At 38.1% G+C, this 26,961-nt stretch overlaps 3 protein-coding genes across 9 annotated transcripts; 2 read left to right on the forward strand and 1 right to left on the reverse strand.

Annotated features, from left to right (window-relative positions):
- The first annotated feature begins 336 nt into the window (after positions 1 to 336).
- Positions 337 to 10,782, forward strand: LOC130166468 (interleukin-18 receptor accessory protein-like). 5 transcript variants are annotated; one of them, XM_056372083.1, is made up of 13 exons: positions 339 to 546; positions 643 to 737; positions 827 to 1,031; positions 2,441 to 2,615; positions 2,695 to 2,866; positions 5,518 to 5,595; positions 6,052 to 6,181; positions 6,377 to 6,519; positions 7,464 to 7,601; positions 8,478 to 8,588; positions 8,680 to 8,823; positions 8,917 to 9,032; positions 10,098 to 10,782. In XM_056372083.1, the coding sequence occupies exons 2-13, from the start codon at positions 650 to 652 to the stop codon at positions 10,335 to 10,337; spliced, it is 1,740 nt and encodes a 579-aa protein (XP_056228058.1). In that variant the 5' UTR covers positions 339 to 546; positions 643 to 649; the 3' UTR covers positions 10,338 to 10,782. The 5 variants fall into 5 exon arrangements, with proteins under 5 accessions (XP_056228084.1, XP_056228058.1, XP_056228066.1 ...); XM_056372091.1 differs by having other exon boundaries at positions 649 to 737; XM_056372100.1 differs by having other exon boundaries at positions 339 to 737; positions 2,456 to 2,615.
- A 4-nt stretch (positions 10,783 to 10,786) lies between these two features.
- LOC130166502 (PEST proteolytic signal-containing nuclear protein-like) lies at positions 10,787 to 13,871 on the reverse strand. Of its 2 annotated transcripts, none has more exons than XM_056372157.1 (5): positions 13,771 to 13,871; positions 12,917 to 13,143; positions 12,366 to 12,440; positions 12,217 to 12,272; positions 10,787 to 12,090 (listed from the first exon to the last, which is right to left on the reverse strand). In XM_056372157.1, exons 1-5 carry the CDS (start codon positions 13,814 to 13,816, stop codon positions 11,979 to 11,981), a joined length of 516 nt encoding a protein of 171 aa, XP_056228132.1. In that variant the 5' UTR covers positions 13,817 to 13,871; the 3' UTR covers positions 10,787 to 11,978. The 2 variants fall into 2 exon arrangements, with proteins under 2 accessions (XP_056228132.1, XP_056228126.1); XM_056372151.1 differs by having other exon boundaries at positions 12,917 to 13,146; positions 13,771 to 13,831.
- On the forward strand, positions 13,831 to 20,003 carry stk16 (serine/threonine kinase 16). Of its 2 annotated transcripts, none has more exons than XM_056372132.1 (8): positions 13,831 to 13,951; positions 14,300 to 14,425; positions 14,748 to 14,967; positions 15,055 to 15,188; positions 16,021 to 16,108; positions 17,008 to 17,136; positions 17,253 to 17,374; positions 17,878 to 20,003. In XM_056372132.1, the coding sequence occupies exons 2-8, from the start codon at positions 14,340 to 14,342 to the stop codon at positions 18,014 to 18,016; spliced, it is 918 nt and encodes a 305-aa protein (XP_056228107.1). In that variant the 5' UTR covers positions 13,831 to 13,951; positions 14,300 to 14,339; the 3' UTR covers positions 18,017 to 20,003. The 2 variants fall into 2 exon arrangements, with proteins under 2 accessions (XP_056228107.1, XP_056228115.1); XM_056372140.1 differs by having other exon boundaries at positions 13,910 to 13,989.
- Positions 20,004 to 26,961: the final 6,958 nt, after the last annotated feature.

Below are 26,961 nucleotides of genomic sequence, written 5' to 3' on the forward strand. Positions count from 1 at the left end.
CTTACCGCAGGTTAGGATCTGTATCATACATTTGATTTCTAAATTTACTATCTGTGTTTGTGTCTTGCTTTAGTATAGTCACCTGAATTTTATTACTGTACATTGAAACACACGCCTTGGAAATCTGCCTGACCTGTATGTGTGCTCTTTATAGTATTCTACTCATACCAATTTTTGTGTCTTTTGCTGTGAGTTTAATATTTGGTATTTTCTATCCTTCAAAGCATAAAGGACATGTTGTTAACGTTAGTCTTTCCTTTCACATACGGTATAGTCTACTGCGCGTACAATATATCACAACAATTCTAAGAAATACTCTTCTGCAGTTCACATAGGAAGTGGCTAGCTAACAGGAACACAAACATTGGAGCCGTTTCTTGTGAAATTATGACAAACAACCCAACAGGAAACTCTATGATACCACCTACTACAACTTGTGTATGTCCTCTGACATACAGCTGTTACACACATCAAGACTTACCGCACAAGAGATGGGGAACAAACCCTTCCGACTATTAGCAGAAAATACCAAGAACTCTAGATCTGGTGAGTGACAATGTAAAGAAGAATGACTTTATAAGCATCATGACTGAAATCAATAAGATTTCTCTTTTTCTTTTTTTCTTTTTTACGGATTTTGAGACACAGGATGCAAACTGGATACACTCTCTTTTTTTTAATCTTCCCCATTATCTTGGAGGGATGCTGTGTGGGGAACCATCAAAAGAAACAAACGGGTAATTCATTTACGCAAAAATTTTGTTATTACTAATGCTGCCTGTTTTTTTAGAATGTGCATTTAAAATGACGAAATACGACTCTGTAGCAACTGCACCCGTAGGTCTTCAGCAGGAAACTACACATTGGAATTACAGAGCTGTGGAGGGGGAGATCTTTAGGCTGCCATGCAAAGGGAACAAAAACTTGGTTTGGTCCAGGACTAGAGACAGCATGGAAGGAAATGAAGATCAATCCTTTAACTGTGGGACAGAGTTCACAGTTGAAGCAAACCACTCTGGGAAGTACACATGGTAAATAATGTTTCTTATCCTTTTAATTTTAATAGAAAAAAGTCCTAGACTTCTGCTCCTACACATGTCATCATGCACCCTTCATCATTTGCCATTTTAATCAAGTTAATATAGTGTATGTATAGAAATAATTCATGCATTTTTACATGCATTTAAACTTAAACTTTACAACGTTTAAGAACAAAATGATCAGCTGTGCCTCAGTATGTTTTTTCCTGTCACAGAATCATTTATAATTTCATTTATAATTTAGCTGAATGTTTTGAATGCTTTCCATGTGTTTTTTGTTGACTAAAGCAGAGATTTAACATCTTAATAGGATAATCTTAGGTCCTCTGTGTACTCTTCTGTGATGCCAAATGCACCTTTACTTCCTGGTCTGTTGTTAGGAAAATTAGTTCATTAGCATCACTGTTTTTTTAAACTTAGGAAGATAGCAAATCAAACAGCTACAGCCAAATGCAGTGCTGAGTTACTGAAAAGTTGTGTTTAAAAAAGTCTTTATTGTTTTGCTTTTTGTCTTAAAGGTAACCTGTGGAGTTGCTGACTTCTCATAGGCGTATGGAGCAATGTCTTTATGATATGTTTGTCCTCACGCATGTGCACCAATATTAACTGGTGCGACAACATTCCTACCAATGGTTTTATACTATTCCACTGATTTGCAGGCAGCAGTAATGCTCCAAGAAAAGCAGAAAAGAAGAAGAGTGCGCGCTAGTAAACATGAATGTAAACATTGCTGAATTTTAAAAGAAGAAAAAAAATCTGTAAATGTTGTATGAGGAAGAAAATGCGCATTTGTTAGGCCTCAGAGATACGCATAATTGTTCTGGTGAGAAACACTGACACAAAAAACTCCACAGGGAACCTTTAAGTCTAAATAAATAAACAGATTCATGTCTTAGAGTTACTCCAGTCACAGTCAGAGTCCACACCTCTGGTTATTAATTCTGCAATTAATGAAAAGCGCCATTTCCGTCCAACTGTCAACACATCCCAATTTTGGCCTATGAATGTAGTAAAGTGTTTGGCCTGTATCTGAATGTACATGGGCAGCAGCAGTTGGGTGGTATTGACAATACACCAATCACAGATTGAGGATTAAATTCAGTGATCATATTTTTACTTACAATAAGTTTTTTAGCTTGCCACTATAAATGTAATTAATTAGTAATTAATAAATTGTTATTGGCACAAACACAAACCCCAAAAAGGCATTTATTTAACAAACTAATAATAATTAATAGATAATTATTTATCTGTGAATCCTTCATAAATTATAAATATGAATTTGTTAAAGTCATTAGTCACAATTTAAAAAATTTTTTTTATTAAATGGCAAATTATGATGTTTGTGTGTGATGTGTGTAGACTGCTTGTGTTTGCATTAGATTCTATTAAGTGTTCAGGTCTCTGCTGTCAAGTGGCAGCAAGTTGTTCTTGCATCTAAAGGTGGTTGCGAAGATCAGTCTTGGATGTTTCCAGCCCCATGAGAGCAAAGTAGAGCTGGTCAGCGGTGCTGGTGGGAATATCTCCTGCCCGGGACGCAAATGTAGTAACAACACAGATGTCAGATGGTTCAAGGTGACACACACACATGAGGAGGGTTATCCAATGGAAACATCTAAACAGCTAAAATTCAGACAAGTGTGCTTTCTTACAGGGTGAGAAACCTATGTCTGAGCAGAAAAGAGACTCCTGTGAAAAGAATGGGCTGTTACATCTCTGCAAAGTAAAAGCCGACTACGATCATGGTGTCTTTTTCTGTGATAGACAAATAATTGAGCACAGAGTCATATGGACCTTCAGGAGGGCTGTTAAAGTCACAGTTGTACGTAAGTGCTGTGTGCTGTGCTGTGTGTTTGTGTGTTTGTGTGTGTGTGTCTTTTTTTTTTGTAAAATATCTCTACATATACATCAATAGAAAGTTAATAGAAACCTGCCAGCCAATCAGAAATTTGTATTTTCCTTGGCCATGGTATAATTTAAAGGATGAGAAGACTCATGTCATTCGACTTAGTAAAATAAAGTAGAATGAAATAATACTAGAGTGTAATAATGATCAAATAACTTTACTTCATTGGCATATTATACACGTAACCTTATTAAAAGACTATTTATCACAATAAGATCTTGTAACATACTCAGAGACGTTTATTTGTCAAACAGATTTTCTCAGTTGGCAATCTTTGTCAAAACACTCACTCTTACACAAAATTGTGTATTTGAAAAGATGTACTGTATATCAGAAATATTTGTTTGATCTAGGCCAGGTTGTTCTTTCACCAGTATGTAAACATTTGAATCATCTTTTAACTTCCTTTGGAATTCAAGGCAAAACTATTTTTATTAATCTAAATAACGATTTCAGGAAAGATGTAAATCACTCGAGGGATGTCTACATTTCACTTTCTTTGGTAAACCCACGCCCTATAGATCTTCTGGTCAGCTGAAAATACCAAAAACAATGACCCTACCTCAGAGAGGTATTTCTTCACTCACCCTTTAAATTGCGACATATCTTGTTGCTAACCCAAAAAACATTTCACTTCCTCCTCCACAGCAGGCAGTTATTCATCTGTGTGCTTGATGCAATCATCGCTCTTCTCTGCCAAAATGTATGTTTAAGATAATTACAGAAATAATATCATCAAATTAGACATTCTAACATAAGGACTACTGTACATGCTGTACTGTTATTATTTAAAATATCTTGAAATATCTTGAAATATCTTGTTTTCAAAGAGCACTAATGGATTGGTCTATAACAAAACTTATCAAAGGGTATCACAAGAGTAGCTCCTCCTTAGTGGCCTTGCATGCAGTGTTTCATTATTGTCAATGCACTGCATCACTAAATCAGATGAACCACTGGAAAAGCCAATAAGTCATCATACCAAATTCCATCACCCTAATTTCCACATTATTTTCTCTGAGCTAAGAGGTATACTACTTCCTGTTTTGCCACTGAGTGTTAGGTTGTTTTAAAGATCCCTTCTGATGAAAATCAGGTTTTTAACCTTGTTACCATTTCCATATGATATGGTTTTTTTAAAAATATTTTTTATTTTTATTTCATACTGCATTTTTACATTATTTAAAACATGTTAGGAACTTTAAGTGTTTACTGGAGGCAACAGTTCCAAAACACATGCCATTCGTCTGTGTCTGTATGTTTATTCTGTTGTATCCAGTGGAGAATTTACTTTCCCATTGTCAAATAATACAAATAGTAATAGTAAGTTGTATTTTTGCTACATTGGAGTGGATTTTTAAGTTAGACATTCATCAAGACCACTTTTAAGACTAAAAATTTAGCCTCTGTAGCCCCTCAATTTGTGATTTGCTAACTATGTCATTGAGCAAACCATGAGGATGAATCACTTGTAAGACATCATAGTAGAAACCCCTTGGATTTTTTTTCAACTTTAATTTTTCTAATCATCACTGAAGTTTTCAAAGGAAACCTTGGACTCGAAAATTTTTTAAAGAATAATGCTTTCTGCTATTAATGAGTTTAAACAGTTTGCATGTTCAAAAAAGCACTTTATTTGTCACCAGATGGCAATTTTTAAAGGGACATAGAGTAGTGAACTAAAAGGATTCTGCATATTATAAAGGCAATGACATAAAAACACACAAAAACACATAAAAACACAAGTGCAAGAAATAACAAACTGTACACATTAAAACGACGACATGAAAAACAACATCAATGCCAAAACAATACCCTGTAATATTACAATTATCAGAATGACATGAGTTAATGACATTAATAGTGCAAATAAATAACTGTACATATTATGATAAAAAATAGTAGCAATCTGTGCCACTGTCAAAGCGATGTAAGCTCCCTACTGTGGTCCAGACTGAAATATCTCAACAGCCAAAGACATTTGCGATGCTCAGAGAATAAATCTTACTTGACCAAATACCTGCAAAACTATCCTCCCATCAGCCTCATTTCTACTTTATTTGTAGTGCTAACCAGGAAATGCTAGCATGCTAATACGCTAAACTAAGATGGTGATCAATGTAAGTGGTGTACCTACTCAGAGTTAGCATGTTAGCAGGTCATAGATCAAATCTGTGCTGTCTCAAACAGAGGCGGTAGAAATGCTTTAGACTCAGTCAAGTCAATTGTATTTACATCACAAATCACAAATTTCCCTCAAGGGACTTTACAATCTATACAGCCTACAACACCATAACCTTACTCCCCTGTTGAGTCTATATTTCTCAAGATTCAAGGCATTGGGTGGTTGACAAAGATCACCTGTTGACCTGTTTGAATTTGTCTTTGCATTAAAACCCCTTGATAAAAGCAAGACAGTCATATAGAGTGTTTTTTCCTACATGTGGGTGCCACCATGTGTTGAAGTAGAGCTCATATACAGGATGTATGAATGTTTTTCCCAGATGATTTTCCAGTTAACTAGGCAGAATATACACTGAAAATGTGACTTTATTTCCCAACCCAAACTAGCATTCAAGAAAATAACTAACAAGACAAAGATAGATATTGTGTATCCTGAGGCCAACATGACAGACAAAGTGGAGCTTGGTAAGTGTATTCAAATGTGCTATGGGAAAATCTAACAGCTATCAGATCTAACAACTAATAGATGGTTTTGGACATCTTTTTCAGAGCCATATCAGCCATGTGAATTCCAAATACAGTAGTATCAAAATAGAAACAGTTGTTTGCCTTCTCAAAGTTGTTTTTTTTTTTTAAAGTCATAGTATATATCAACTCAGAACTGATGTGTCTCTGGGCTCTGGCTTTCAAAACTATCTAACATGTCTTTCTAATGATGATTTATTGTAATTGCTGACTTTTTATACACAAAATGTTGCAGTAGGTTATACAGTATCTGAAACAGCTCTGATAATGACATGATGGTCTCATCTTTGAATCACTCTTTGTTTATCTAGGAAACTGGTGTGACAACATTTTATTATTATAAGCTATCTTCATTAAGGGCTGGATTTTAATGCCCATGTTTTTTTCTTGTTCCAGGTCGGTCTCACAATCTGACCTGTGTGGTATTTTTTCCTTATGAGAAGGAGAGTTCAGCAAAGGTGCAATGGTACGTAAATTACAGTGACAACAAGGAAACTATGACTATACTACACAAGGAGAAGCCACAGTGAGTCGCTGCAGTCCCTCAGTCAATGTTTGCTTTTGCCTTCAAGTAACTGTCTTTCATTACATAGTCCAAGTGTTTCCTTGTTAGGATTTTGAAAAATCTGACGATGATAACATGATGATTAGGCTTGGCTTGCATGATAACTTTTATAAGGTTTTAGGATGCAAAGCAGCTGAAATGCTTTCCCTGATTCAGAAATGACCCGTGGTACAAGGTCACGGGGACAGCCATCATAAAAGAGGTGACTCTACAACACTTGAACCGCACATATACCTGCATTGCCAGTAATACCGTTGAGAACAAAAGTGTCACTATCAAGCTCGAGGAGAAAATTAAAGGTAGTGTTGTTTCATGTTTTCTTTAATTTTTTTTATTGATACCATATTTTGTCATAACATTGTAACATTGCAGTTCAAATAACTGCATATGACACATGACTGCACAGTAGAATATATAATAAAATCTAAAGGAAAGTCCCTCCAGGTTTTCAGTCAGTAGTGTCAGATAGGGCAGATTGTGTATTTTACGCTAGGCAGATGTGTCACCATAAATGGAAAACTGTAGACAAAGCTGCGAGCCTGCAGACTGACAGGATGCGCCCTACTCATACTCTTGTGGCTGGAAAGAGGGGAGCATTTGACCCATTTTGATGTCATTGCATAAAACTGGAAAAAGTTACATCCAATTAGGTCAAAAATGCTGTAACCAATCTAATGAGCTCAATGGTGACACCATCCGTAAGGCAACTTATTTCTGCAGACATTTTCAAAACACCCATATTCAACCACTTATGTCCGCTGACTGTGCTAACATTGACTTTGAAACATTGGGCTTTTTGTGAAATTTTGTGCAGGCAACATTTAATGCTGCATTTATCAATATTTTTTATATTTATAATGGATCAAATGACAATACTTAATGACCCACAATTTAGTTACTGGTTAACGCTCTCATCAGTGTCATTGTCAGCCACAGCAGACAGCTGTTTTTAGCAAAACAGTCAGATAACTACCTATCCATCCATAAATAAATAAAAAGGTTAGCAACTAGCAACAGTGTCCAGTGGACAGAAACATGACTATAAATTAATACTGATGTTGCTCTGTGTCTGCTGGAGCGTGTAAATAAGCAACTGTTTGCTAACAAGTTTGCCATATCAACTTTATATGGTGATAATATGTCAATTTTGTCTTTACAGCTTGTCTCTGCTGCCCCTAGGGCAATTATTACCGCTTCCAAGACATAATACAATCTATTAAGTGTACTTTTGACTTGGTTTCAGCTAAATGGCCGTCACTGGTTGGGTATCCCATTGCGTCTTTGCTGGTGGTCGCTGGGCTGGGGATCATTTTTCATGTGAAATGGCTGGAACTACGGCTTATCTACAGATCCCACTTCCCACATGGAAAACGTGGAGATGGTAAGAAAGCAAACACACACACACACACACACACACACACACACACACACACACACACACACACACAGTGATAGCAGCAACTCTTCTGGATAACAGAACAGATATAAACTAAACTTTTCCTACAAAACAGGTTATATGTTGCCATGGATTAAGTGTGTTAAACTGTGGGCTTCTACTTGAGCCCTGTTTTTTTAGCCTATGTTTGTTTACATTTGTTAGTTTGCAGTGGTGTTATCATGTCTGTGGTGTTCAGGTTTGACTGAATCATGGCTCAGATTTTTGACACAAAAACTGACACTAACAGGATGTCTGATGTGAGTTTCAGATGTTTTTGGATATTGATGTTTGATGACTTGTTCAATTATTTTGTTCCTCTGATTTGTTTTGGAGATCAGTTTGAGTGTTTTGATACGATATGCGAATAACTGTAACCAGTAAAATGAGACACGAGGAGCTCTCAGCCTCTTTTATTTTGTCAAAGCAGCTCTCAGAGGAAACAAGGTTGGACACCCTTGCAACATAGGTCAGAAACCTAAAGCCCAGCTTTCGAAACTTGGTCTGCGTGCTCACTCTAGCATCCTGAGCCAAGAACTGCTCCTCTTCACAGGATGTGGTTTAGCAACTGAATATACCTCAGTCACTACAAAAACATGAAGATGTAATTTGTTTTCAATTTATTTAACCCAACCCACAAGCATTACATTAATAAATTAATCAAAATATTATGATAATAATTTGAAACTGTCTTAATCCGGTGCATGTACTTGAAAAATGTAGGTAGCAAACTATGATACTGCACTTTGTGTAGTAATGATAAATTAATCTTATCAGTCAATCAAAGGGCCCAGGTTTCTAAGACAAAATTGTCTTTCACAGATGAGAAAGAGTTTGATGTGTTTCTGTCGTATGTGTGGACCCCTCGATCAGCAGAGGTGGAGGGAGGTTGGACAGTTCCCTCCCGATCAGGAGCTGCCACTGATGAGGAAGGTAGGTCCAACATGTTCAGTGTACGATATCTGGATTTCATTTTCATGAAACTACACTGGTAAAGAAAATTAACAGTTACTTTTATTGGCAGCACATTTATCCATCATGGACCCACTGAACACTGAGGAGGGTGAAGCCACCCAGAGACCACTAGAAGAGCTTCTACCACAGATGTTAGAGGAACGGTGGGGGTATCGGCTCTGTCTGCTGGAGAGGGACGTGCTTCCAGGAGGAGGTCAGTGTGTGTGTGTGTGTGTGTGTGTGTGTGTGTGTGTGTGTGTGTATGCTGACTGCAAACGTTCCTGATGGTTTCCATTTTGTATTGCAGCATATACAAATGATGTGGTCCTTGCAATACAGAGAAGCCAAATGCTTATCTGTCTCCTGTCAGCTGACTACCTCTGCAACAGCAATGCTGTGTTTGTACTGGAATCAGGAGTCCAGGTAAGCTTATATTTCAGGGAAAGTAGAATACTTATGCCACATTCATGGCATGTTATCATAATTTTTGTTTTTGACTTGTAAATAGCAACATCCAAGTCATATTTACGATTGTGAAAGTGTCGGGAAAACAAACAAATATGGAGGCCTTACATTGTACAGTGTAATTAAGCCCAAGTTTAGTGGATATGGGTTTACTGTATACTATCGAGTATTTCAATTCTGACCAAGTCTGTAATCATACACCCATTGTAATGCTGTGAATGCTCTTGAGTCATTAACAGGGGAAACTTCCCCATCACCACCATGCATCACATATAATGTAAATGTAGCATAGCCAGAATCCCAGTTGTAAGTGTTACTTTGGATGGATTTACCAAATGAAAATTATCAGTCCTTTTAAGTTCATTTAAGTTTTTGCTTAAGTTGACACTTGCCCATTTTGAGACAGTGAGCTTCCTCAGCAGTGACTATGTTTGCTGCAGGTCTGATGGTGATGACTGGAACTCCACAAAAAAGAATTGAACCACCTCCTCTGCACACAATCCACTGGCGCAACAATCCTACTTTTAATTTAAAGTGAATGCTTTTAAGACAATACTTGCAGATACCCCGTCTGCCATTATATAACTGGGAGGATTTACATTTTTACCCCATTATGTACACATTGTATACTTTACTGTCTGAATTGTGGTTGGCAGTAAAGTATACAATGTGTAAATTATTATTTAGTATTTTTTCTACTTTCCAGCCTTCCATTTATTTTTAGTTACATATGACTAAATAACAGTACCCATTTTAATTTGTCCTCTGGTTTAATTTTAGCACTTTCACTGATGTAAAGTGAAACCAGCAGCTATGTTGATGATGGGAAAATCAGTTTGAAAATGTGACGTAGCATAAGCCGCAAACAAAACCACTCGTATCCTCTGATTTAGTGCAAATTCTGAGTCGTGATGAAAGGTTAAGTTTGTCTTGATGATGATAAATCAGTTTTAAGTGTGAATTAATTTAAACCACTGGTTTTCAGTGTTCATTAATGATTTGCTATTTGGTCCATATCTTTAGGCTTTGCTGCAAAACTCTGCCTTTAAGCTCCTGCTAATACAGACCAATAGAGAGTCAGCATCACTCATCCAGCAGGACTCCCCACTGCCCACACTGGTTCAAAGAGCGTTGAAGGTGCTACCGAGTCTGAATTGGACATCAGGCAAACCTTCCAGAGCCACCCACAACTTCTGGAAGTCTTTGAGAAAGGCAATGCCCGATCACAGAGTGAATCTGGTATCACTGATGCAGGACCAATGAGCATTTTTTTTCCACGTGTCTACATATATGTATGTGTATAGCATATTTATTGACTGTATAATATAGAAATGCAGCTTCGGTTAATGCACTGTTAACTGAAACTGCTCAGCCATGTGTCAAAGGAAAACCCCCATGATGATAGTAAGTAACGTGTCATATTCAAATGTAGGGAAAAAGTGAGTCACCCTTCATACCAAAAATAAACATTCACTCACCCCTGTGAAACAATCAATCACTTATCAACTCAACAATTTGAATCATAAAGGCAACGACTACAAAAGATATAGGATTTGTACATGGACATTTTTTTTTTTAAAAATGGACGCTATTAGTAATTGAAGAATAATAGAATCATAGATATCAGCCTTTATCTGTTTGTATATTAGTATCAAGTACAACAAACTTATATTGTGACGTGTAGTTCAGCAATAAACATTTGACACAATATATATGATCCAAAATGTTTTATTTTCTTTTACTGTGTTCAAGAGTTATGTTTGATATAACAGGTCATAGCAGTGGATATAGATGTAATTTATTTAGGAAATTCTGCACAACATTGAGGTAACCCAGAGGAGTTCAAAGTTTAGATTTTTGATCAGGGGGATTTCCCAAAAATAGTTTCAGGCACAGGAAAAGTCACTGAGGTACAACATTTATCTAAATTAAAAGGATTGGGGCTATATTTATGAAATGTGGGCTTTCTGATGTTAAACTGGCAATGAACAAAGTTTATAAATGTACATAGTCATTGCTAACCTATATTTTAACCACTCACATATCATCTGATGTGACCGTTACCAGCACCCTGGTATCCATGTCATGACCTTCTCACAGTTGTCAAATAAAAACACATTCAGTTCTTCAGTTGTGAACATAGAAATGAAAACAGACACATTCCCACAGATAGTTTGCCAGATTCATTGAAACGGAAAGAAATCAGTGTTGAGTCAGCCAAACCAGAAATACTGGCACAAAGCTCAGACATAAAACAAAACCTAAAAATCAAAGAAAAGGCTGCCTATGAGGTGGCACAGCTGGTGAAAACACAGGGTTGTATATTGATGTTGACAAACTAAATGAAAGTCTAGTCCATGCCCTGCTTGCTCCACACGTTAACATAACATTCAAAATCACACTCCCACTTGTGGATTTAAAAATAAAACATTATCACACTTCTATGTACATTTTTACACAAATATTAGTCAGGTCAAATTAAAAGCTTGCTCAGGACCACACCTAACCAGCTTCAGATAGGAGCAAGCATGTTGTAAAAGGGGCATGAAGGCTCTAAGATGCTAGATTTTCTCATTAGCCAGCAAAAAGCAACTGCAGCAAATTTAAGACAGTTTTCGCAATACTCTGGCTAATTTGTTTGTCCTATCTCTTCATTCTGCACCTATTATCACAGGGGCCTGGTGTCTCTCCTCTCAGTTAGCATCAGCCGGTAGTGGTTAGACATGTAAACATGAGTTCAGACAGAGTATCATGGAGAGGCTAACATAATTCTCTATTGCATGTCTGCAAACATGAGAAGTTGTCAAAGCTGAGGTTACGGGGAGGAATCATGTGAGCCTTCATAGATATCTCTGTTTAACCTAGACAAAATGATCCATTAGTGACAAAACCTCTGGTAGTCATTTACAGTTTGTCTGCTTGGGCCTTCAGCTTCCTCTCCCAAAGTTTTTGGTGATCAGAGAATCCTTGCTTGCCCTTGTTGAAGGAATTAGGTCCCGCAGATGTTGGTGTCTCCCTGAAAAGATAGGAGATTAATCCCTTCAAACTCAAACAGAAACATGTAAGATGATTACTAGCAATGTAGCAATTAAAAAGCTAAGGAAATAATTATTAGGTACATCATGTATGTGTGTCTATTTACCTGCCAATGTTCTTCATCCTCATCTTTGCTTCTGGGGGCATCTCCTCGGGTTCACTCTGCATGTCAAGAGAAAGTTACAGTCAACCTCTGCACATTTGTTATTTATACATTTATACAAACATTCAATTACTGTGTGCAGGCGCGCTTACATCATCGTCTTCGTTAAAAACAGATGCCAGCCCTGCCTTTTTTGGAGGCAGTGATGGTACAGGTTCTTTGGGTTTCTATAACAGGTTGGGGACATAAGATTTAGGGAAACAAAATTAAACAACACAACCAGAATCACACTTCTTCACAGTCTTCATAACATGCAAAACAAAAGCCGAAAATCTTTGAAGTTGATAAGTTTAACTAGAAAATATTTGGCATTTTTACTTGATAGCTGACTTGAATGATATATTTATTAGTTCTATCAACTGACTCAAGAATAACTCAACTGTTTTGGCACCATGTTGACAGTAAGAGTCAAACGGTATGCATCTGTGACTGTTAGGGATTTTGGTCTTCATCCTTTTTGGGCCTCTCTTGAGGGGTGTGCTATGTGAATTACTTCTTTTGAGTGTCTGGTAGCATTATATCCATGCCCTAACTTTCATGTTATGGTGCGTGTCCGTGTAGATATACCACAGTCTTTGATACAGGTTACAGTTACTTTTACACAGTCTGTGAAAGCAGTTAACAAGCATTGTTACACACTCACTGTTGCTCCAAGTTTGATAGATATGGGGTTTGACTTCTTCCCCATCTGACTGCTCATGCTAAAGCCTATTTTGGAGACTTTGCAGGGTGCTGGTGGGTCTGTCGAGGATTCATCTTCATCCTCTGGTGTGAGATGCTGGGATGTGCGCTTGACTGCAGTCCCCTCTCCACCCACAGTGCTAGAAGAGACAGGCTTAGTTTTCACTCTGCCTCCCTCCTCCTGCGGCCCTGCTTGAGGCAAGACAACTCACCAAGGTGAACAACTGTTTTCTGTGAACTGGAGAATAATAAAAGTTCCTAGCCATCAACGAACCAAAGGTAACTTAGGTTCCACTTTGCCATTTAACTTAGTGGTTTATAAGTCCGCCTGGGGACTGTGAGTGCAGACACTATCTATAATATCAAGGTTTACGTTAACTTACGAGAACTGTATGCAGGGTCTGAAAGCAGATAAAAGTAACATTGTTAACCTGCAGTAACTAGCTTTGGTCAACTACTTGCACACTAGCTAGGCTGACGCCATGTTAGAAAGCTAACAAGAGACCCGTCTGCTGGAAGCAAGTCTTTGCTTTATTACCTGGCTAACATTAGCAGTCACTTTAGCCCAGTGGTTACAGCCAGCCTAACTTTCATAGCTACATAGATAATGTTAATACGATGTTAAGTTGCTTCGCGTTAGCATTAGCTAGCCAAGGATACAGTTAACATTACGTTAGCTTTGTGAAGTTTTACGATTGTTTCCTCTGTTTGATGTTAGTTGTGGCTAATTTTAATAGGTAGGCAACAGATCAAGCTAATGCCAAACACTGTTTATTTGTTAAAATTTTTTAGACGTTAAAACAGCTCAAATATCACCTCCGTCGTCGGTGCAACCCTTGCGTTTATGCTCGTAATCCGCCATTATTGTTCTTCTCCAACTCGTCGGCAGATGTCGCTAGTCTCCTCGAAGCGTCGTGCACACTTTATATAAGAAGAAGAGCATGGGGGAAGTATGACAGCAGGCTAATGGCTAACTCGATAAACAGAGAGCGAACTGGTAAGACAAGAGCCATAACGACAGTGATTATGCTTTTGGTATGTTATGTTTAGCTGCCCATTATGCTAGATAATTAGTTATAAATTTAGCTCGCATTAAAAATCGATGTTAATGTCGCATTTTGGCCAATTTAGCCTGGAAGTTGTTAAGCTCACGTCAACGTTAGCTAACCTAACAGTTCATCTGTCACTTTGTGAAGTGTGTTAACATATGTTTTTCTACAATAGCCCAGTATCTCGCAGTGTGCTTTAAATAATTAATGTTTTTAGCTAGTAAGTAACATTATATCTGTCAATGTATTTCTTTGACTGTTTCTCAAGTAACTTCTATTTGCCCCTTTTCTTCCAGGCCCTTTAAAAGCTTCGTGTTAAACAATGAACCAGTCAAGATGGGACAGACCCTGTGTATATGCTCCCGTGGCTCCATCACCATCGATAACAAAAAATATTACTTTGTCCAGAAACTAGACGAAGGGTAAGATGACGTGTTGTATATTTTATACTCTATTTAACTTAAACTTAAATGTGGTGATATTTTGTAGTTAGTCAATTAGTTAATAAATCCCATAAAAAGACTTTTGTCTGTGGAACCAAATGAAAACTGTATGTTTGTGACTCGTTTTTAAAGACTGACATCTTCAGTAGGAACAAATGGGGCATGGGGCTGAGAACCACAGACAGACTAGGGAAATTGTGAAGTACTGAGAGATTCATTGTTGATATTGGTCTTTTCATAGGATCCTTTAAAGCCTAATTTGGAATAATATGCTCCACTCCACTCTCTGTTCTCTTTTTAGTGGGTTCAGTTATGTTGATCTGGTTGAAGGGGTAAAGGATGGGCGCTTCTATGCCCTGAAGAGGATCCTGTGCCACGACCGTGAAGGTCGCCAGGAGGCTCAGACAGAGGTGGAGATGCATCAGATATTTAATCACCCCAACATCTTGAGCCTGGTTGCACACACCTTTGTTGATCGAGGAGGCAAGAGTGAAGCCTGGTTACTTCTACCTTATATTAGTGTAAGTAGTTGCAGCAGTTATTATGACAACAATAATCTTAAAGGGAAATTGTCTGACTCTGATATGTTGTTCTGTTTGTGTGAACAGAAAGGCAGTCTATGGTCTGTTCTGGAGAAGCTAAGAGACAAGGGGAGCTCAATGCCCGAGAAACAGATTTTGCAAATTTTGCATGGCATCTGCTCTGGACTTAAGGCTATTCATGAAAAAGGCTATGCACACAGGTAATCTTTCTCCACATACATACATACATACACACACACAACACAAACATTTACATGCATTGGACCAAGGAAAAAACTCTTGTGCTGGTTTGTAGTTCTGCACCAGTGTCTGTCTCGAGTCGAAATGATTTGATTTCTGGAAATCTGCACTCCCTGCACAATGACAGAAACTGATCTATGGGGACTCAGCCATTTGGAAAATTAATTATCGTTTTCCATGGATTCACCCAAACAATTTTCGTTCCTTACTGCTTAAATCACTGGTTGGCAAGAAGCACTTGCAGCATATGTCTCATGACTTTGATTTGAAATACTATGTTAATTTTAATACGATGAACTCCCATATTTAAGTTAAAAAAAATGGTTTGTGAATCAGAGAACACATGGAAAATAAGAATAACTAAGGGAAACATAATCAGCAGCAGAATTAAATTCGGTGTGTTTCATTTTATGGTTTGAGGTAAAAAATGACTGTGGACTATGCACCTTCCCAGTCAGCACTTAATACAGAATACCTGCTCAAGATTAGCTGAGGATAGTTTGTACGACTTTATATCCCAATGAAGGTTTCCTATAAAGGGTGGTTGTTCTTTCACCTTGTGAAATACATTTACTGTGTATGACCAACGACATTAAACTTAACAGAGAAATCCAACACAGTTAGGAATTTTAATGTGAGCCTAGTCAATGAGATACTGTTTGCCAGACCATTTTTTAACATTCATGTTATCATTTACTCACTTTGACAAATGCTAACTCTTATGTGTTCCTTATTATATTACCAATTTACAGACATCTGAACACATGCCATATATGTGCTATGATTTGACAGAGATCTGAAGCCCACAAATGTGCTTCTGGATGAGGATGACAGGCCAGTTCTGATGGACCTGGGCTCTATGAATCGTGCCAGGATTGAGGTAAGGGCAAAGGGACTATTAAAGAGTTTATAACATTTTACTGATCACTTTATAAGCATTGATATTATTGATTTAACGCCCAAAGCCCAAATTGTTTTAATTGGAGGTCAGTCAACCAAAGCAAGATGTTGTTTTGTTTGTAAGGTTCTACTCTTACTATATAAGAGCAAGTTGCAAGTTGTCATGATCACTTCCATTATTTTATCTGTCAAAATTAAAAGTAAATTTTTAACATTATCAATTTGTCTCGAAATTTAAGAAAGGGGTTATAGAATTAAAGCAAAGTGATGCAAGCAAGCTAAGACAAGTAGTCTGCAATATGTCCAACTCCAAATACCACAACATTTAGTGGCAACTCATCAAGTCCCTGTGCAGATAATGTTTATGAGAGTGAATACTCAATTTACTTGACATTGTTTGAGAAAGAAGGTCCAGATTTCCACCTCTAGATGGCACAGTAACATTTTTAATGCCACAAATTGAAAACATCAGATTAGAACATTATATTGAACAGCCACTGGATATTGTCAATCATGTATCAGAACACATTTTATAACATCCTAGGTGTTTTGTGATGATTTGTGGTGCTTGTAGCACTGAATGTACCCCTTAAAACACTCGTATTTCACACTGGGCAATCTGCTGTTTTTGGTTTATCTCTTAACATTACTGACATCATTACAGTAATTACAGACTTTGTCAAGCTAAAGGATAAGTATTAACATATTAGTCATAGGTTGCTTAACTTACCTGCGGAGCATCACTTACATATCCAGAAAGTGTGTTGGTTTTTTTTGTGCTGGTTTGGCTGTGTTTTTTAAGGCTTATCTTCTGAACATTATGTCCTCTGAAATGATCTCTACCCTGTGAAGACTTTAATAAAACTGAATTTATTACAGGTTAGAGGTACTAGAGAAGCCATGACCATACAGGACTGGGCTGCCCAGCGGTGCACCATTTCCTACAGGGCTCCTGAACTCTTCAGTGTAGAGAGCCACTGCATTATAGATGAGCGCACTGATGTCTGGGTAAAGCCTTATATTCTTCATTCTTCAGTGTATATTATGCATCTTGTTTTCTTAAGTGACTGTGGATCATTCACTGACTACTTTTTCTCATCGGCTGTGGTCTTCCCTTACTCCAGTCACTTGGCTGTGTGCTTTACTGCATGATGATGTTGGAGGGACCATATGACTTAGTATTTCAGAAGGGGGACAGTGTTGCCCTCGCTGTCCAGAATCCAGTGGTCATCCCACAGTCTTGCAGGTGAGTCCTCAGACTGTAACAATATCTTCCTGTTTAACTTGAAGAAAGTTTCCCATTGATTTATCAGTTACGGTTACTGCCTAGGATAGTAGTAGGAACAAGTTCTGCCATTTCTTCCATTGAGAACTTTAGGAGAAGAAAAATGTTAGAAATGTTAGTGCCCCAAAGTAACTTTAGTTTAAGTTTAATAGTCTGAATTGCCAATTGCTGTACAAACTACTGAATGTAGTTTAATTCTATTTTTTACTGAACAAAGATGTAATGTGAAAACACAGGTTGTGTTCATTTTTTTTTAGTTAAGGTTATTTTTGTTGTGTATGAACTCACCCAATTTCCTGTTGTTTAATTTGTGTAAAACAAACAATTCAAATTAATAATGATAATTTGATTTGTGTTACTGCCGTATGTTTGTGCTCAAGCTTTAAAGTCATTTATTAAGGTTTGTATACCTGCACACTGATCAAATTTAGTTTGTCCTAATTTGGTGTCTGTCTTGTGTCCAGTTACTCAGAGGGCCTGCAGATCCTGCTGAGCTCCATAATGGTGTCAAATCCCCAGGAGAGACCAAACATCAATTGGGTTCTTGACCAGGTACAGGACCTGCAGAGTCGCAGCCCCAACACCCACACCAACATGGTCTGATCTTGCACGGTGCACTAGATTTGGGCTCTTGAGACCTTTGCACACATAAATGAACCTCTCTTATTTTAGACCTGAAATTATTCCTTTTATTTATTGACTTCAGTGTAAAAGCCTAGGTACAGACTTTCACTCAGCTTGGGGAGCTTGGCAACAGTGTGAGATTTTAGTTTGAATGATCCAATCTAGCCTGCATATCACACTGGACTCTTGGAATCCTTATAAACTTACCAAATCTGAAAGGCCTTAAATCTATTTTGACCCTGAAATGAGAGGATTTTGGAAAGGGTCAAATGTTCCTTCTAACAATGAAGTGGCTTTACCTTGTAATCTTAAAGGGACAGTACAGCATTGTAAAAAATACACATATTCGCCTTCTCCGAGCGTTTCATAGGAAGATTGATAACACTTTCATGTCTGTCCATTCATTGTGAAGCTGGAGCAGCAGCCTGTTAGCTTAGCCTAGCATACAGACTGGAATGAGGGGTAAACAGCTAGCCTGGCTCTGTCCAAAGGTAACAAATTCCACCTACAAGCACTTCTGAAACTCTCTAATTCTCATGTTTGTCTAAGCTGTACAAAAACCAAACTGTAAAAAAGACAAGTGGTCAGTAGTTCTAGAGGGTGCTTATGTGTAGGGTTATTGTTTTACACATTAGTGTTTGTATGGATTAAACAAAAAAGATTACGTCTTGATTTGTTGGCTTTATAGGTGCTAGTAGGTGGATTTTGTTGCCTCTGGTCAGCAGCTGGCCAGCTGTTTCCCCCTCTTTCCAGTCTTTATGCTAAGCTAAGATAACAGGCTCCTGGCTGTAGTCTTTGCAAATATGCATATTTTTAGTGTATTCTTTTGTCTTAAATAGTAGTTTTGATTTTTATTTTTTTATCAGAAAAGGGATAACATACATGCTTTGTTAGACTTTCCGGTGGATGAAACTACCTGAGGTCAGTACATATCAAGATTACATTACCTTCTAAGAGGAAATATGGTCCAATTCCCTTTACCTTTTATCTCAGTTCCTGAGTTTGGTGTGTGTAACAACTTGTAGTTGCATGTGTGCTGTAATCATCAACGTATAACTTTGCCTTTAGCTTTTCTCTACACTGTCACTCACACTGGAAAAGTTAAGAGGCAGAGTGCTCCTCACCTGCAATGCTGCATTTGAACACACAGAGGTGCTCAAGTATCACAGTCTCCTGCTCCACATACAGATGTGGTGATTGACCATGTTTTTGTCTGTACAGTTGGTAATGTATGAATGAGTTCTTACTGCTAACACAAAAAGAAAAGAAATCAAAGAGGAGGGGTCGGTGTTGTATTACACAACTTAACAATAGAAAATGAACTCACAAATGTTTTTATTAACTAAGTCAAAGTTGGTGTCATATTTGCCATTGCAGTGTAACCTTTTTTACTTCACTTTTCACTGTATTGTGTTTTTAAACAGTTCTTTCCATTCCAGCTATCCTTGTGTTTAATTCTGGGTTTCCTGTCATGTGTAAACATTGTCTGACACTTTTGTTCTCTCAGGGTTCACCCACATCTCAAAGAATCAGATGGTCTTTCCTAGTAGACCTAAATGGTACCTTTAAAACTATTATTAGATCAACTGAAACCTTGGGCATTTAAGTTAAGATTTATGCTTTTGTGACTCTGTAATGTAGTGATATTGGGCCATATTACAACTGAGAAAGGTCCTTGATAGTTATATGCAGTTAATTGTTGGAATGGTAATTGACATACTGTTTAAATATATTATCTTTTTAATGCTGAGTTTGGATATGTCAAATGACTATGAATTTTTTGTGTAGTTGTTAATGGCGAACTAATACTGGTATCATGCTGCTGGTTAACTAAGCAGTTTTTTAAGTGTAATGGTAAAGTTCAGACACTATAATCAAGAGTGTGTTATTTGATGATTGAGAATTCTGTTTAAATTATTTTTCATCTCTTATTCTCTGCACAGGATAAATAAATGTTAAATATGAAGCACTGTGGACACAGTTTTGAATATAATTGTGAAATGAAACAACATCCAATATATCGTATTTAGTATTCGTTGTAGGTGAAGCAGTACCCAAATACAATTACTTGTACCACGTAGTCATCCAGATGCACATAATATGGCCAAAGGTATTTGAAAACCACTTGTAATTAGTGAATTTGGGTGCATCACATACATAACCTTGAAATCTCAGCTGACAAACACTTGGGTCATCCTGAAGAGATTAAAGAGCATGAAGAGTGTCACATAGAACATCACCATCTTTCCAATTAGTCAGTTAATAATTTTTTTGCCCTGCTGTCAGTGATGGAAGAAGTATTCACATCCCTTATTCAGGTAAAGGTAGTAATACTGCAATATTAAAGTATCCATTATAAGCAAAAGTCCTGCATTGAAAATGTGTTATTAGCAAAATGTATATAAAGTATCAAAAGTTACCCCATAACTGTTGCACTATTATATATAATGTTACTGGATTATTATTTCTGATACATTAATGTGTAAGTAGCATTTGATTGCTGTAGTTGGTTGAGATGGAACAAATTTTAACTATATTATACACTGTTAGGTACTTCAATCTATAATCATCGTATTTTATAACCTAATCTTATATTTTGCATGTGATGTAATTAAAGCTTAATTTCTGCATTCTCACATTTACCCCGCCCTCCCCCAATGTCAGCTGGGATTGGCTCCAGCCCCCCCACAACACTAAAAGGATAATAATTTCTGCATCTGAAATTACACATTATTTACAGCCATGTGTGTAGGATGCAAAGCTACACCATAAACCACAGAGTACTAGATATGGACAATGGCCCAATCACGTAGTAGGATGCATGCGTCTAGTGTTAAGGGGATGCCAGCAATGCAGGACATGGCTGAACTAAAAGCCAAAATCTGTGCTGTAGTTACTATTAAGCATAAAGCCCCTTTTAATCTGTAAAATAAATGTCGTGGACTTAAAAAGTTCAATGTTTTTCACTGAAATGTTGTCGAGTAGAAGTAGAAAGTTACACGAAATGGAAATATTCAAGTACAAGTACCTCAAATTTGTATTTAAATACAGTAATGAAGTAAGTGTACTCAGGTTAATTCCACCACTGGCTGCTAGATTTGCTCCGGTCAGCTGTGATTGCTGTTCCACATTATGGCGTGATGTCTGGAAGCCACAACACCTCAGCTGTGAAACGATGGGCCACAAAAGCTCAGAAAATGAGACCACAGAGTTCTGAGGTATGTAAAACTCATTGGTTGTCTGTCAGTAGGCTACTTACTACCCAGTTCCAGACATTTATGACATGTGTTTCCATGGCTGAGCAGTGGCACTCAAGCCTAAATTCACTGCATGCAGTGCCAGTCGTTGAATGGAGTGGTGTAAAACACACCACCATTGGACCCGGAAATGGTTTGAAGGTGTTGTTGTGTTGGAACGATGAATCATGCTTTGCTATCTGTCAGTCTGATGGATGAATTGTGGTTTGGTGGATCTCAGGAGAATCTCAGAAGCTATCTCTTTGAATTCATAGTGCCAGCCATGAAGTTTGGTGAAAGAGTAATTAACGTTTATTTCCAGTAAAGGGAAATCTTAATTCTGCAGCATGCAATAATATTTTAGATAATAGTGTGCTTCCAACTTTATGTCAACAGTTTGGGGGGAGACACTTTCCAGTTTTAGCATCAGGGTGCCTCTGTGCCAGGTTTAGTGCTTACGAACTTGTCGGGCCTGCACAGAGCCCTGACCTTATATCCGAAACCTTTGGAATGAACTGGACCATTGACTGCAAGCCAGGCCTTTTCACTCAACACCAGTGCCCAACATCACTAGCTAATTAGCATCCAATCTTTCAAAATCTTTTGAAACTGTCTGAAAAGATTGGAGGCTATTATATCAGAATATAATGTGCAACTGCTTGGGTGATAAATTCGGCCATTTAGAGTTGCAAAGATCACTACTTGTGACATTCATGCCTTGGGAATACATTGTGCACTCAAACACCAACAAACGTGTCTCATGTATTGGTGATGGTTGAGTCAAGAGAAGTGACTATTTTTAAGTGTCGTTTCTGAGTTATTCAGGTGTAACACTCTTAATTTAGAGCTTTTGAAATAACAGGCTAGTTTTTTCAGTATTAATGCACTTTCACATTAAATGAGAAATGCTTCACTTTTTAAATGAAGTTGGCTCAGTCTCAAATTAATGGACAAACGAGCACAACCTTCATCTGAAAGTATTGAGCACCGGTGGCTGTTCTCTGCGCCTCTCTGTGTGTCTGTGTACGGATTTGTGCAGACATGCTTGAAAACAAATATCAAACTGCTCATGTAGCTGGATTTACAACCTGTACGTCCACTCAGATCAGCCAGATGTCACATTTCACTGCTGTCCCAATTACTTTCGAAGGTAATTCCTACCTTACCAGGCACAAACGCACACACTCAAATGACCAGTCATAAAGTATACACAACATACCACATATTTACAGTGCAGATGCCCTTCTATACACAAACACCCTGAGGATTCATTACACTTTAATTAATGATATCCCGGCTCATTTCTTCCTCAGGCCCACCTACAAACCCCAGACTCCCCTGGGACTTGGCTCAGGACGGAGCTGTGTTTATGGGTTCAACGTGCCCACACATACACACTCACTCACTCACTCACTCACTCACTCACTCACTCACTCACTCACTCACTCACTCACTGTCGCTCTCCATCCCCACTTTTTTGTATTCACTATCATTTGCCTGTGAGTGCCTGAAATGATGTCATACAACACAAGCGCAAGGTCAACTCAATGTTTGCCTACATTTTAGCACCAATTTCATGCTTTTGCTTGTCATTCAGTTCGGCATATCTAGTGTGTGTGTGTGTGTGTGTGTGTGTGTGTGTGTGTGTGTGTTTCATTTGTAACCCAACCCCAGTCCTCAGACACAAACACACTTTAGCTCTCACACCATAAACCATCTACAGGCTTTATTGATTTGGCGATGAATCAATTAGTGAATTATTTAATTAGCAAAGCATTATGGGTCAGCACAGAGCTGCTCCCACCCTGCAGTGCTCCTAGGTCTCTTTAAATCATTTTACACATATGTTTGAACCCCATGTGGGTGTGAGCATGTAGTCGTATTTGTTCAAAATGACCATACAAAAAGTTTCCGAAATACAGTGAATTCAGATATGATTCCAGTGAGACCTTTTAGAGTCGCCCAGTAAAGTTTCTGTTGTTACTTGCCAGACGAGGGATCTTATTTCTTTAAAGCTTTATGTGTACAGACCCGGAACTTTTGCTGTCACTCAAGTCCAAATTAGCCTTGGCTGCAGCTGAAAGAGGGAGAAATATGGACATTACGTCTACCCCAGTGAGTGGATGAGTTATGGCTTGTGTTCGTGATCGGGGGGTTCTTTCCGTCCAGGAGCTTTCTTTGTGCTCATTAATTCATGGGAGTGTTTGGGTTAAAATGCATAATGAGTTCATTAAGGGGGATTGGCGTAATCAGTAAAGGTATTGCCTTAATTACTGGCACAGGGCCAGACCTATCCGTTCTCTGTGAGATCAGCAACCCACCCTGTCCACAGAGCTCACTAATTTAATTAAGTGTACAAAATGCTACACCCTAACGTCGCCCTTGGGGGCAATTATGGCACTAGAGATTGAAAGATCTCCACCGGGGGTATTTTACTTACTGGCAGGAGATTGCCTGTGTCAGTTAGCTGATTGCATTGATTATATTGATTTGTAACAGCTTTTCGGGTAATTTCATCTGCAAAGGTGAGAGCAACACGTTGGCCCAGGGACTTTTTATTTATTCTTTCTTTATTTAGACCCTGGACTCTTTTGCCAAGTGATTAGATGAAATGGAGCTCCACAATAAGTCTTTTAAAGTGGGAGTTGGGGAGGCAGGATCGATAGTTTTTATTTGCCGTATAAGGTCAGTACAGGTTGGATGTTATGAATTATTTTAAAGGCATCACAACTCTTTCACCTACAGTGGAGATGCATGGCTGTGCTGAGACAGCAAGAAAGTGGCTTAACAGGCAGCTAGGACAAGATCTTTAGCTCATAAGTCGTAATCTAGTTTACCAGAATCACACAAACTAGCACATATAGATAGATTCGTTCATTTCCCCCCTTAACTCTATACTGAATTTCACAGTGCTCAGAAAGATACCTAATGTGTTCCCTACCAGTATGGATACACACTAGAAAAATGCTTGCATTTTTTATGAGATACAATCTATTAAAAATTGTACTTTCAGCCAAGGTTCATTCAGTTCAGCAAAATTGAAAAAGAAATGTAGAATCCATTAATTATATATAATATACCACTGCCGATATTTTTAAATGAAGCCAACAATAACCAATATAGAAATTTTACCCAAATTTCAAGTGTTACTATAAATATGAAAAGAAATAAACATTTTTGTCACGGTTCTTAAAAGAGAAAGTGTCTTAAATAAACTTTCAACTGAAATCCACACAAGTGAAATCATGGTTGGGTTATGGCAGCTTTGCAGATTCTTAAGGTAGTGGTTCTCAGTTCTGGTCCTCATAACTCATCCCTCAGTTTACTTTCCCTTCAGAAATATATGCTCATATATAAAAAAAATAAATCAGAATATGCTTGATTGGCCAAGTATGTTTATCCAAACAAGGAATATGACTTTAGTTTCTATTGTTTATGAGGAAGACACACATAGACATATAGATACTTTAACAACACATAGGCAGTGTTTGGAGCAAGATCACTGAAAATAAACAAAACGTAAGCAAACTAACTGGTGAATACACACCATTTCTCTATTTGCTTTTGTGGCACAGATCCTTATGACATTTTTGTTTTATTTATTTCAAGCATTTTCTTCATTGGCTTGTATTTTCTGAACTTTCAGTGCGAGAAGAGTTGAGGTCTCTTGGCCACTGTAGAAACGTGTCTGAAACAGCCTCTATTCTGCCAATTAAAGAGAGAAATGTGACCCAACAGATTAGTTTTAATTACAGGCCTTTAACCTTTGCTAAGCGTGTCAAAGGCAAAAGGAGGGTAATAGTTTGATGAGCAGTTCATCAGAGCTGATTAAGAGGATGGGATGACAAGATAATCCAGAGGTGGCATGGTCATTAACGATGGCCAAAGAAGAGCAAATTAGCTGATTAAACAATTTCCCGCCCCAGCCACAATACCAAGCAGGCAGAAGGGAGGGGCTTCATGAGTGATGGATGAGGAGGCGTGGTGGAAGTGTTTATGTCGCTTGCCAGTAGAGTTGTCACTGAATGAGTGAAGTGTCTTCATCAATTTAGAGCCATTACCATGTCAAAAGGAGAGGATGGTGCTTGAAGGAGGGGAACAGACTGGGGGAGGAGAGAAGCAGAAAGCCCATCTGCATACTACAAGCTTATTCATTTCCACACACACACACATACACACTCCCTACTCCTCCAGCCCCTCCCCCCCTGGGCAGGCCAGTTTACCGTAAGGCTGTTTAATTTTCCTGAAATAGGGCTGTGACAGCTGTGTCATGCTGATGAGAAGAGTGGCAGCCTGTCGCATCTCATCTATCTCAGCTCTGATACTGCTGAACCTCTTCTTCCTTTGCTGCCTTCACCTCCTTGTGTCTCTTCACTCTCTTTCTGAGACGTCAAATGTTTTCTTCAAATAAACGCAACAGTCCCAGTCTGTTAAACTGATGTGTGTGTGCGAGAGTGTGTGTGTGTGTGTGTGTAGGGGAGGGGCATTGATTGACGTTGGAAAAGGCCAAAAGTAATAACTGGGAGCTGTTTTTTATTTCACCTGCATTGATTGTTATAGGTCTCTTTATCATCTGACCTGACTCAATTATGCCAATTGGATAGCACAGTGACACTGTGAGGCTGTGGGGACAGTAAAATGAGATGCAGAAAGTGAAAGGGGGATTAAAGAGTGTGCGTGTGCGTGTGTGTGTGTGTGTGTGTGTGTGTGTGTGTGTGTGTGTGTGTTTTTGAGAAAGGTGGAGTAAAGATGTAGTACATGAGTGTAGAAATAGCTTGTTGGTAGAATATGCATCACTTAGGATGTATTACTCTGCAGAGAGAAGGACAACGATTTAAATGTTAGTGATGTTATTTCCAGCTGTCAGTCATGTCAGGGTGCGATAAATGTGAAGCCATTACATAAATGAGATGTTGACGTGACCCTCTGTATGCTTGAATGCAGACACACACTAGCATCTCTTTAGTTTTATGCAAATGGAATACAAATGTAGAAAATGACCTGAATCCCTTCTGTCAGTTGTGACAAGGAACTGTTTGTTTGTGCATCCAGAGCGTCCAAAAGATTTTTTTCGAAGGCAACCAATCTAAACTTTATTGTCCAATAATGCTTTTTTTTTTTCTTTTTTTGCAAAAGTTAATGTAAAAACCTAGTGGCTGGGATTGTGTTTACTGGTATTTGCATTTAAATGACTTCACCTAATAGTTCTGACAGTCATTCACATTTTATAGTGTGTTTACTGAATGTCTTTGCCACCGTGATGATCAGTGTGAAACTTGTCCAAAAGTGACATTAGAAAACTGTCCTGTATCTGTCAAATTTTTGACTAAGTGTCTTCCAGTTTGGTGACCTTCATACAGCAGTTTCGGCTTCATCAGTTAAAGAAGCTCTTTCCAGAACATCTGGAGCACGTACAATTAAACACAGTTTATACAATTTCTGCATTACATTCGAAATAGCTGTCACATAGTAAAGTGCCATTCTGTCATGCAGACAAAGAAGAAAGAGACTTTTCCTTAGAAACTGCTAGAACCTTTAGAAAATGTTAGTAAATACACTAATTATCTGCCTTTTTTACGATGGACTTCATCAGTGATGCGTGTGTTGAAAGAACAGTGATTGATGGAGTAATCATTTGGCATTTATTACTGCGTTGTGAGATACTTGATACTTGTGTTAATAAAATCG

The sequence above is a fragment of the Seriola aureovittata genome, chromosome 1 (assembly GCF_021018895.1).
Source record: "Seriola aureovittata isolate HTS-2021-v1 ecotype China chromosome 1, ASM2101889v1, whole genome shotgun sequence".
Classification (NCBI taxonomy): domain Eukaryota; kingdom Metazoa; phylum Chordata; class Actinopteri; order Carangiformes; family Carangidae; genus Seriola; species Seriola aureovittata.